General features: G+C 38.8%; 1 protein-coding gene and 2 long non-coding RNA genes across 3 annotated transcripts; 1 reads left to right on the top strand and 2 right to left on the bottom strand.

The window, feature by feature from the left end:
* Positions 1–1,810: 1,810 nt before the first annotated feature.
* Positions 1,811–8,783, top strand: LOC110865220 (phosphomevalonate kinase, peroxisomal). The gene is made up of 10 exons (XM_022114445.2): positions 1,811–2,042; positions 2,179–2,317; positions 2,493–2,584; positions 2,717–2,826; positions 2,923–2,975; positions 3,065–3,445; positions 3,958–4,062; positions 4,848–5,075; positions 5,296–5,418; positions 8,365–8,783. The coding sequence occupies exons 1-10, from the start codon at positions 2,035–2,037 to the stop codon at positions 8,593–8,595; spliced, it is 1,470 nt and encodes a 489-aa protein (XP_021970137.1). The 5' UTR covers positions 1,811–2,034; the 3' UTR covers positions 8,596–8,783.
* A 370-nt stretch (positions 8,784–9,153) lies between these two features.
* On the bottom strand, positions 9,154–9,810 carry LOC118479768. Its single transcript, XR_004860538.1, has 2 exons — positions 9,442–9,810; positions 9,154–9,329 (listed from the first exon to the last, which is right to left on the bottom strand). It is a non-coding gene; the product is annotated as an uncharacterized LOC118479768 (long non-coding RNA).
* A 17-nt stretch (positions 9,811–9,827) lies between these two features.
* Positions 9,828–11,481, bottom strand: LOC110865221. Its single transcript, XR_002550445.2, has 3 exons — positions 11,230–11,481; positions 10,868–10,958; positions 9,828–10,255 (listed from the first exon to the last, which is right to left on the bottom strand). It is a non-coding gene; the product is annotated as an uncharacterized LOC110865221 (long non-coding RNA).
* Between the last annotated feature and the right edge of the window lie 1,075 nt (positions 11,482–12,556).

Raw genomic sequence — 12,556 nt, 5'->3', positions numbered from 1 at the left:
ATATATATATGTTATAATCATGGTAGTAAGTGGTGGTAGTATATTACACATATAGTCATCGCGATTTGTCTTTTATGGCCAAGGGTAAAAAGTAATTTGGCATCGCGTGGACATAAAATCTAACTCGTTAGCCATTTGGACCAGAATTTTGAGTAGAAAACATCAAACATAAGGACTAAATTAAAATAAAATAAAAACCTCTAAGGACTAAATCTAATATGTTGTAAAAACCACAAAGCTATTTTTATTATGAGTAAATTACAATTTTTGTCTTTTATGTTTGTACCAAATTGCAGACGGTGTCCTTTGCCTTAAATTTGACGAGTTTGTCCTTAATGTTTCAAAATCTTGCACGTTATGCCCTTTGAGCCTAACACAGTTAAATTTTTCTGTTAAATTAGGGTATTTTTGTAATTTTAGTAAGCAAATAAGGGTACTTTTGTGATTTTATGCATTTAGTTAAAAAAATTAAGATATATAAACTCAAACCTCCCTCTCTCTTCAGTCTCTCTATCCCCCTCTCTCTTCTTTCTCACAGGCCCACCATATGCCACCACCACCTCCGGCGAAAGCAAACAATTGTGCATTCGACAGTGAGGAAACAATTGTTTATTCGACAGTGAGGAAACAATTGTGTATTCATTCGACATTGAGGAAACAATTGTGTATTCAGCAGGGTTCAAAATCTCATCGATTTGGGCTTTTGACAGTGCCTGGAGACCTTGAGCTTGCGGGTCAGCAAAGATGCTGGGCTCGACGAACGTAATTTCGAGTCGTTTTTCGTAACCTTCAAAACCAATGGCAGACATTTTGACGGAAGTAAACAAGAAAGAGGCTGAGAAACGAAGAAAAGGAGGAAAAAGAGGAACTAATTATAACTACTAAACTAATTTGAAAGCAGTAAATAAATCACGTCGAAAAGACGTGAACGGAATCCTAATTTAAGGGATATCATGATGGTTTGCGAGCGCATTGCATCAAGAAAATGAAAACACATAATTAGTCCATATTATAAAACGAAATTAATGTAAAAAATGATAAAATTTGTAAAGATGCTGGGCTCGAAGAACGTAATTTTAATCTGAATTTCTTCATTCCTCAGTTTGGCGACGGCTGAAGGGTAGTATTTGGGAGGTTGCGGTGGTGGGTGTTTGTGGTGGTGGGAGGTGGAGGTGGTGGTAGTGGGTGAAGAGAGAGACAGAGAGTAGAGAGAGTGAGAGAGAATATGTTTTATTTCTTACACAATTAGTCCCTTGAATATCAAGTTATTTATTCAATAGTTCCTAGGGAGGTAAAATGACAAAGATGCCCTCATGTGCAAGTCACATAACCATAATTAACGAAAAAATCTGACTGAGTTAGGGTTAAAGGACATAACGTGCAGAATTGTGAAACGTTAAGGACAAAACTCGTCAAATTTAAAGGCAAAGGATACCGCCTGCAATTTGATACAAACATAAGACACAAAACTTGTAATTTACTCTTTTATTATTTACTCAAAAACAACCATTGGGTGTCAGCCCAATGGCCACCAGCCCGCATTCTAACCCGGAGGTGGCGAGTTCGAGTCTTGCTCGTTCCCAATGCCCCTACGGTAGCGGATTTACCCCCAGACTCAGGCTTGCTGGGTGGCGGTCTGCGAGGTGGGATCACCTCAACGGTTGGGAGGACCGTGGAATATCCCCCCCAAAAACAATATGATCCAACTATAACAACAAATTATTTTACTTCGAATTATTCAAAGAAGACTCGCAGGTTTACAATATTTTATTCACGTCACAACAAAAACCAGCACAAAAATGTGGAACTTGTGAAGAGTGTGTGCGGGTCCTCACCAAATAGCGACGCAAAATTGAACATCCGTCGATAACTATATTAACCAACAATGGCAACTGTTAATCTCTCACTTTCAATCACACTCCGCATCTTCTCCAGTTTCTCCCTCATTATTCACGTGTAACATCAGATCAACACACTGGATTAATTTATTTGTAGGTTGTTTCAGTTCAATCTTCCGAGAATTTGTGAAAAAAAATGGCTGTGTAAGTTTGTTATAATATCTCTCTGTTTTTGTTTGTTGTGGTTGATTTTAGTTGATCATGATATGAATTTGTGATTTAGAGGTTATAAAAGGGAAACTTGCTGTTGAGAGTTGAGTTTTTTTTTTTCTTTTTTAAGGGTTGCTTCTGCTCCTGGGAAGGTGTTGATGACTGGTGGTTATTTGGTTCTCGAGAAGCCGAATGCGGGAATCGTGCTTAGTACGAATGCTCGATTTTACGCTGTTCTTAAGCCTCTTTATGATGAAGTTGTGGAAGTGGTTAGTAATTATCAGGATTGATTTTGTTCCTATTCTGTTATTTTAATTAATTTACTGTGATTCTGTGAATTTAAGATTGTCTAGTATAATGTATGGTTGCAGTTGTAATAAATTGACACTAGTGCCTTTTGGTTCATAACATATAACTGTCACAGTTAGTTATTTTACCTTTCAGGAGTGGATAGATGTGAAGGTAAATTCTCCTCAGATGTCGAGAGAAACTGCATACAAAATGTCCTTAAAAGATTTCACACTTAATTGTTCAAGGCAAGTATTTTGATTGGATGTTTGGAAAATTGTATGTTAAATAACAATAAAGGATTTAGACCGCTTGATAAAAATTGATGAGAGTTTTTGGATTTTGAAACTGATTTTCATCGGCTTCTGCCTAAATCTCAGTGAATCAAGGAACCCCTTTGTTGAATATGCAGTCCAATATTCCGTAGCAGCAGCATACACCACACTGGACAAAATTAAAAGGAGTAAACTGCAGAAATTACTGTCACAGGGTAAATCTTTTCTACTTTTGATAAACTCAAAGGTATATGCACCGCAAAATGAATTCGACATTCTGATCAGTGATCACTAATTGAAATGTTATGCAGGTATGGATATTACAATCTTAGGTTGCAATGACTTCTACTCATATCGGAGTCAGGTATATTATAACTTTTAACATGTTTGTAATTTGACTTACGGCTATTTAATGTTTACGAAGATAAGTAACTAAAAAATTTGCAAATTTAGATCGAAGCACGTGGGCTCCTGTTAGTCCCAGAATCATTGGCTGCTCTTCCGCCATTCACATCGATTACTTTTAACGCTGGAGATTCAAATGGAGAAAACTGCAAACCAGAAGTTGCGAAAACTGGATTAGGGTCCTCTGCAGCTATGACAACTGCTGTCGTAGCTGCTTTACTAAACTACCTTGGGGTTGTTGATCTTCAATGTTCCGGTAAAGATCAAAAGGGTGAAAACAGTTCGGATCTTGATTTGGTGCATATGATAGCTCAAACGACTCACTGTATTGCTCAAGGAAAAGTTGGTAGTGGATTTGATGTTAGTTCCGCTGTCTATGGAAGTCATCGTTATGTCCGTTTTTCACCAAAAATCATTTCTGCGGCTCAGGTCTCTCTCACTCTCTCATGCTCGCATGTAGGGTGTCAAATGGGTTGGTTAGGTAACAGGTCAAAAACCAAACTGGCACTTTTTGTACTTTTGGTACATGTCAGGTTCGGGTGGGTTTGCTCAATGCACTTTTTGTTAAAAAAAGTTGCACTTTTTATAAATATTGTAGTACGTCATATATGATTACAAAACTATTATTATTTCGATAGTAAGCTAACTTTGACCGGCTTTTGATCCGTTTCCTTTTTAAGATAATTATTTTCGCATCTGACGGGTCAAAACATAACCCAAGTCGATCTCACATAAGTAATTGAGTTGAAAATGACACCTCTGATTATATTATGAACCCTATTTGCATATGTATTACAATGAGACTGCTTAGTCTTCGATCTGTGATGAATATTTTTTTATATTTAAACTGATGATTAGATTTGAATTTATTACAAAGAAGACTGATTTGTAATGAATATTTTTTTTTATTTATTAAAGATGGTATTGTTTCATCATCGCAGGAAGCTGTTTGTACCACGCCATTAGATGAAGTCATAGGTGAAGTCTTGAAAGCCAAGTGGGATCATGAGAGGACTAAATTTTCCTTGCCACCATTAATGAATCTGGTGATTAAACTACAACTCTTAGGCTGATAAACTGAATTGCTCCAGAAACCATATTATATATATAAGACAACATAATAAGTTTATGGGATATTGGCATCTAATAATCCCTACTAGACGTCATTGGTCATTGGCCATTGGCAATCCCACCTTTTTTTATTCCCCTTGCCAGTCCCACCTTTCAACTATTTTTCATCTACCGGTCCTCAGTTAAAAAAAACTTAACGGAGTTAAGTTTTTTTTCTGAATTACAAACTGACGTTTTAGGGCTTTTGATTAGAATGAGGATACGAGTCTACTGGTGTAAAACTTACCTCGAAACAGTGCTCCAAACGACTTGATTTTTGTTAATTGGAAGTTTAAACACCCGAATTGAAGCACCGTTTTCGTCGTTCGGAGCACAATTTCAAGGTAAGTTTTAGTTCATTCGACTCGTATCCTTGTTCTGATCAAAGCCCTAAAACGTCAGTTTGTAATTCGAAAAAAAAAAAAAAAAACTTAACTCCGTTAAGTTTTTTTAACTGAGGACCGGTGGAGGAAAAATAGTTGAAAGGTGGGATTGTCAGGGGGAATAAAAAAAGGTGGGACTGCCAATGGCCAATGACGTCTAGTAGGGATTATTAGAGGCCAATATCCCTAAATTTATTACATATAATTAAACTTGTTTTAGTTCTCTTGTGTAGTTAAGAATACTATACATGTACCATTTTCTGTGTTCTTATCCCGTTCGTACAATATACTTGTTTATCGGTTATATTTTGCTTAGTGGTTGTGTTAGTTATTTGCAGATTTTGGGAGAACCAGGAAGTGGAGGATCGTCTACACCATCAATGGTTGGTGCGGTCAAGAAATGGCAAAAATCTGACCCAGAGAAGTCAAAGGAGACATGGGACAGGTTGTCTGAGGCAAATTCCGCACTTGAAGCACATTTTAATTTGTTAAGCAAACTGGCTGCAGAAAATTGGGATTCATACAAATCAGTCATAGACAGCTGTAGCATGCATAAATCAGAAAAGGTTATCTATTTCATTCCATTTATTTATCATAGTAGCTCGTTAAACGAGTGTGTTTACTTGTGAATAGAATGGAGATCAAGCTTTAGTCATGTTGCAGTTGATATTTTGTTGTACAAAAAGAATCAATGGTGGCTAAAGCTCTCAATGTGTGGTTTATTCAAATTCTGTATTACAGAAAGGAAAAATTCAATTATAAAAAAAAGAAATATTTCTTGAACAGTGGATGGGGCAATTTAGCGAAGCAAGTCATGTAGAAATTGTTAAAGCATTATTGGGAGCTAGAGAGGCTATGCTTAAAATCCGATGTCATATGAGGCAGATGGGTGAGGCTGCAGGCATCCCGGTCAGTTCTTCTAACTTTTTGGCTTATTCTGTTTTTCTCTGCGTCATAAATGCATCACTTATTTAAAGCAAATTTCATACTTTGACTTCAAATGTCAAACCTAGTTATTCTAATTTTAGATTAAGTATGTATCAGTGTATCACCCTACAGTTGTAACATCATTTCCTTTTAGAGGGGTCTGCTATTGCCACTGATCTCTTATGCGCTATCACTGCGGTAGTCAACTTATGGCTAGGGGGGAAATGCCCATCGTGTTTGGCAGAGTTTGTCGCGTCTGCTCCCCTTACACCGCTTTTAAAACCCGACAATGGGATTAGACCTATCGCAGTGGGTACTATATGGAGGCGTTTGGTTTCCAAGGTTGCTATGAAGGGTGTTGGTAAAGAAATGACCAAGTACCTTAATGATTTTCAGTTTGGGGTCGGCGTGTCGGGTGGCGCTGAGGCCATTTTACACAGTGTCAATAGGGTTCTAAGTGAACGTCACACTGATGGGTCTCTTGCAATGCTTACGGTAGATTTTTCTAATGCTTTTAACCAGGTGGATAGATCAGCCTTACTTCGTGAGGTCAGGCTGAGGTGCCCTTCTATTTCTTTGTGGGTGGAATTTCTATATGGGCAGCCAGCAAGATTGTATCTTGGAGATGGGCACATTTGGTCTACCACGGGAGTTCAGCAAGGGAACCCATTGGGACCACTTCTTTTCGCTCTTGTTTTGCACCCCCTTGTGCATCAGATTAGAGACAAATGCAAGCTTCTCCTTCATGCTTGGTATCTTGATGATGGGACTGTCATTGGAGGTTCAGAAGAGGTGGCTAGAGTGTTGGACATCATTAGGGTGTCGGGTCCAACATTGGGTCTTGAACTTAATATTAAGAAAACTGAGCTATTTTGGCCTTCTTGTGATGGTAGCAAGTTTCGTGAAGGGTTATTTCCTAAGGACATCGGGAGGCCATTAGTGGGGGTTAAGCTTCTTGGGGGGGCTGTTAGTAGAGACGCAAGCTTTATTAGTGGGTTGGCAAAGAAAAGAGCTGCTAAGGCAGTAGATTTGATGCGTCTTCTACCGAAATTAGGTGACCCGCAGAGTGAACTACTCTTGCTTCGATCCTGTATGGGCATTGCCAAACTTTTCTTTGGCTTGAGGACATGCCAACCTGTACACATGGAAGATGCAGCGTTGTTCTTTGACAAAGGTTTGCGTGAGGCGATTGAGGAATTGGTGGTTTGTGGAGGTCCTTTCTTTGGAGACCTCCAGTGGGGACTTGCTTCTTTACCTATTAGGTTTGGAGGTTTGGGGTTGTATTCGGCTGTAGAGGCTTCATCCTATGCTTTTGTGGCCTCGAGGGCCCAATCGTGGGGGCTACAGGACCACATCTTAAGAGACAGTGGTATATGCGGTATGGATTCTGAGTATGTTTGTGCTTTGGCTTGTCTTCGTGATACGATTCCAAGCTTTGACTTCAGCGGTTTCACTAATAAGGACACCGCCCCCCCTAAAGCCCAACATGCATTGGCGAGTGCTCTTTTTAGTAAAATTGTCCACGAAATCGAAGTGCAGTTTGACTTGACCGTTAGACAAAAAGCCGTTTTTGAGTGTCTCCGAGCACCACATGCACAAGATTTTCTTCTTGCTATACCTATAGATGGGTTAGGCCAGCATATGTCGCCGGTGGAGTACCGTACTATCCTTAAGTATCACCTCATGATTCCTTTATTCCCAGTTGACGAGGTATGCCTAGTTTGTCATAAGGCATGTTTGGATTCTTTTGGTGAGCATGCAATTCATTGTAGAGAGCTCCCGGGGTTCAAATACCGACATGATTTGGTTAGGGATGTCCTTTTTGACATATTCAGGTGCGCTGGTATTTCTGCTAAGAAAGAGGCACCTGTTAATTTCTTAACAGACCCGTTGGAAGGGAGATCTACCCTTCGACCAGCCGACATTCTTGTCTTTGGATGGGTAGGAGGAAAACACGCCTGTGTGGATCTAACAGGGGTTTCCCCGCTAGTGGGCTTAGGGAGTAGTGCTTTCACAGTGGGTCAGGCTACTTTAAAAGCTGCTTCGGGTAAAGTGATCAAGCATGAGAAAGCGTGCCTTGACAACCAGCACGTGTTTATCCCATTTGCTTTTGATACTTTTGGTTTTCTAGCGCCAGAGGCTGTGGACCTACTTAGTCGCGTTCAAAGGGTCATGCATAGTAATGTTATGACCCCGAGATCTATGGACGTAGTTTTTAAAAGGCTTATGCTATTCAAAAAGGGGTAGCGGCGCAGCTTGTTGCCCGTTTACCAACTATCTCGATGTAAATTACCTGTTTATTAATAAAAATGGAATTTCTAGTTTGTTTGCATCTTAATATAGTTCTTGATTTTTCCCTTGTAAGTTGTATATATACGAAACTATTTTGAAATTAAATCTCGGTTATGTTTTACTTTAAGAGTTAAAGTAGGAAGCATGTGTGGGAGAATGGGTGCGGTGACATGGGTCATTTTATAGTACGGGTTATAATGGTCAGCATTGGGTTGGGTTGACACGCAATCACTTTTTGTCAATTCGTTTCAAAAACTGGTATACAGTTGATGTGTTAGTTATGATTACAAAAACAATACTGTAACAATGATTATAAATAAATTAAAGGGACATGGGTCAAAACGGTTTTGACCCATGTCCCTTTTATTTATTTATAAAACTTAACCCATTTGAAATAAAACACAACCAGGTTGACCAATTCTTCTTGTTAGTGTATTCCCGTGATTGCATCATCATCATTGTTTCCGAAAACGTAGGAAAAACAAATTACAGATAACTTTCATATTTTGATACAGACAGTGAAAAATTGTGTGCCTCCGGCTAACACTTATACTAATTTATTCATATGGATTTGGCAATTACTTAATCATATTTTCTTTCCAAAATAACTTATTTTGTACCTCTATGCATACACAGATTGAACCTGAATCACAAACTCGTCTCCTGGATGTGACCATGGACACAGAAGGTGTCTTATTGGCTGGAGTTCCTGGTGCCGGTGGGTTTGATGCTGTATTCGCGATTACTTTAGGTGACTCAACCGCCAATCTAACCAAAACATGGAGTTCACACAATGTTTTGGCCTTGCTAGTGAGGGAAGATCCCTGTGGCGTTTCTCTAGAGAGTGGTGATCCTCGGGCCAAGTAATTATCCAAAGTTGAATCATTTTATTTACAGATTATATTTATTAGATGTTTCTTCCAAGTTTTTTGTATCATTAAATCTTTCGCATATGCACTATATCTCTACATAGCGCCGGATAAGAAGTTCGAAATATGACAAATCATGTTCTGTGTGAAATTTCAAGTTAATCAGCCTCTCTATATAAGAGCTTACATTGGTTTTTCTTTTTATAACCGTGAGAACACGTCACCGAAAATGCACAACCCGACAAGTTAAAATTCAGCTTGTACGCACAGATGATCTTCATGTGGTTAAAATGCAGCTTGTACGCGCAGATGATCTTCATGGGCCCACGGGCGAAGGATAGTGGGGGCGGGAGGGGGCGGCCAACCCCCCGAACTTTTCGCTCAGTAGTGGAGAGTATGTAGTTTTCGTATAGAAAGTTTTGGGTATATACGTTTTCGACCCCCCGGTCGGAAATCTCAAGCTTCGCCACTGCATGGGCCAAATTGTTCAAATAAAACGAGACCACGCTATCACTCTATGATATAAGACCTTTAATTTAAAATAATACAACAATCATTAATTTGAGTTGTATTCAAGATAATACAACAACTAACACATTAAATATAATACACCCATGTTGCAAATAACTTAAAAAGAGAAAGAGAAGACACATTTTCAAACAGAAAACCATATATCATTATACTTGAAGCTGACATGTCTTAGGTTGTCCATGAAACAGTTCTTTTCTTGACCTAAATCACCATTTACAGAAAGACAAATAAACAAAGATCAGAGCAAACACATACGAGGAATCTTTTTTTTCCTTTCTTTTTGTTGGAAGATAATGAAGTTGAAGAAACATACCTTGACTTCATATGAATCACCGCGAGTTCTAAGGTTGCTTTAGATGAAGACGCCACTCATCGATAAACCCCATCTTATCAGGATCCATGTTCAGTAGTTCATGCGTTTCAAGCCCTTTTATTATCTCAGTGGTCCGTCCAAAAAGGTTGATTGCAGCCAAAACACTAGCCTCTCGTTTTTCTATCATTGGCGAAGCTTGAAATTTTTTACGGGGGGGTCGAAAACGTATATACCCAAAAATTTCTATACGAAAACTACATATATAACACTACTGGCTGAAAAGTTCGGGGGGTCGGGCGCCCCTCCCGGCCGCTTCAAAGCATCGCCCCTGTTTTCTATCACACTTTCATGGCATCTCATTATTACAGCTTGTGGTATATTGGTGAGGCAAGCAGCTAATATGTCTACAATCATTTCAGATAACCATGTAAACAACTCATCTTCAATAATCTCCAAGGTGTTGCTTTCGTACGTGTGCAAGATCGTTTGTGCAATACGATGCATTGAGTTTGCAGCGATTAACTTCAGAGGAGGGTTCTCCTTCTCCACCGGTTCTCCATTGGTTCTTGTGTTAAGTTCATTCACGATTTCTTCCGCCATATGAGCAAGCGATTTAATAACCTCTTTCGGCGTTTTCCCTTCATAAGCAATTCTTTCCAAAGTGTTCCTCAACCACTTGCATTTGTGTTCAACCTCATGCCACAATGTCAAGGTTGCCCTCCGAATATTCACATACAATATGAACAATATATGACAAAGATAATACTCGCAACAGGAATGAGCCCGATATTTTGCATGATACAACAATTACCTTCTGAAATCCAAAGCAAAAGCTTAGAATGTTGGTTATCAAATTATAAATAAGAGCTCTTGATCTACGCCCACATGACAAAAAACTTATACAGCTTTCTTTCCACTTACACAATTTTTGAGTCCAATACTTCTCTACTTTAAAGTTTAAACACTTTAAAATGTTTCATGTTCTGATTACTGAATGATTTGAGGCTCAAAAGTGTAAAACATCGAAATATTGGGCCAACAGAACCCACTACAACTCCAATAGACTTGTATGACCACTTGTATACACAGAGCAGTGGCGGACCCAGGATTTTTTTCCTGGGGGTGCGGAAATTTTTTAAAGATTTTAGACCCCTAGCTATATAAAAAAATTCGGTTCATAGCGGGTCGGATCGGGTCGGGTCATGTAAAACAAGTAAACACAAACAAACAAAGTTTCATAGCAGGTCGGATCAGATCGGATCGGGTCGGGTCGGGTCAATTTCAATTTTCAAACAATCAATCCATAGTTCCTACCTTCCTATCACATTAACAAACAAAAAAGCATCAAAGTTTAAACCCTCCCTACTTCTATTTCTCTTAATCATTAAATAAAAGAACAAAAAAAAAAAACTTATCTAAAACATACCTGGGTCTATAATTAGAAGAATTCGGCAAAAAAAGTGGTACAACCACTTTCCTCTTGAGAAATTGCGCCATAACATCCCTACTCATGGTTCCTATCACAAACAAAGTGATCCATGACCATTAGTTCATCGTTCTATAACATAATGTTTCAATTTTAAGTTTCAGCTATTCAAGCAATCAAGCCCTAGAATTGTGTAATCACCCCTAAAAATCATCTAAATAACATAATCATCCTAAAAATCATCTAAACAACCCTACACAACGTCAAAACACACGATTTTTCATACCTATTTAAGTTTTTTATTACCCCTTGTCTCATATAATATCAAGAAAAATCATATAAAAAACAAAAAAAAAACTTACCGTTTGTCGGTGTCCGGTTGGTTTGGAGCGGATTCCGGTCATGTTGATGTCGGATTCCGGCTGATATCGCCTGCTGCAGTGTTGTTGCTGTGTCGGCTGATGAAGATCGCTGGCAGGACAGGAGGCAGAGAGCACGCACAATCGCACAGAGGGAGGGCGGGAGAGGAATTGAAGGGTTTTTGGGCTTATTTTAACTATTTTAGTTTTAACTTAGGTGGGTTAATGGGCTAGATTATTAGTGGGCTATTGATAAGTTTATATAATGGATTTAGTTTGGGTTTGGGCTATTGATAAGTTTATATAGGTAGTTTTCTTTTTTTTTTTAAAAAAAAAAAATCAAACTTTACTAAAATTTTTTTTAATATAATCCATAATATTTTTTTTACCTAAGGTGTGCGGACGAAAAAATCCAAGGGGTGCGGACAAGATTTTGGTCGGATAATAACACTAAAATTTTTTTTTCCCGGGAGTGCGCCCGCCCACCTTGGCATAGGGGTGGGTCCGCCCCTGACACAGAGTTGTATTCGCCACGAAATCCGCCCCACGGATTAGCCTGGTACACCATACGTAGGTATATGCACATACTAATTGCACAAATGATGTCGGATGCATATGACAATGCATTACTAACCATCACAAATTGAGGGCTGCCTGTTTCTGTCATGATCCAATATCTTTTCATAAGTTGTCTTAGCTCGTCAACAGTGTTGGAAATTTTATAAATAATATTATATTATGAGTTAATATAATGATTATTTAATAATTAAGGCAAGATGAATGAGAGATCTTGAGCATTAAGTTTGTGTGTTGGAACCATAAATATGTGGGAAATTGAGCTTGTCCCACATAGGTGAAGAGATCAATCTTTTGTGGATTTATAATTAGAATTCTCTATACGAATGTATTCTTGTGGGACAACTTATATCCAGTGGTAGCCTGGAGGGTGCGAAGCACCCAACACGTGCCCGGGTACGGGACGAGGGCGATGGCGATGGCGCACGCTCGCATCGCCGCGAGCCGCATGGAGCCGCCTTTAGTATTTTTTAGATGCGTCTTGGCCTGGTGTTATCAACTAGAGACTGTTCAAATTCCACCAGTCAAATGATTAAGTTACACGCTATTGAATTCTATAATTTATTTTATTGAATGGTGCATTCAATATAGACTTATAATTTTGAATTCTAACCGGTATATATACAAAGCTTTGTGCTTTGTTTTAGACACACAAGACTGAAGTCGTATGGTTCATACAACACACACATCAAACGAATTCCCTGACTTTGCATCTCTACGCACTCTTGTTTCAGGTATCCTTTCGGGTGCTAGG

The sequence above is a fragment of the Helianthus annuus genome, chromosome 6 (genome assembly GCF_002127325.2).
Source record: "Helianthus annuus cultivar XRQ/B chromosome 6, HanXRQr2.0-SUNRISE, whole genome shotgun sequence".
NCBI lineage: Eukaryota > Viridiplantae > Streptophyta > Magnoliopsida > Asterales > Asteraceae > Helianthus > Helianthus annuus.
Note: the sequence above shows the minus strand (reverse complement) of the source record. Positions and strands in the feature narration are given on the sequence as shown.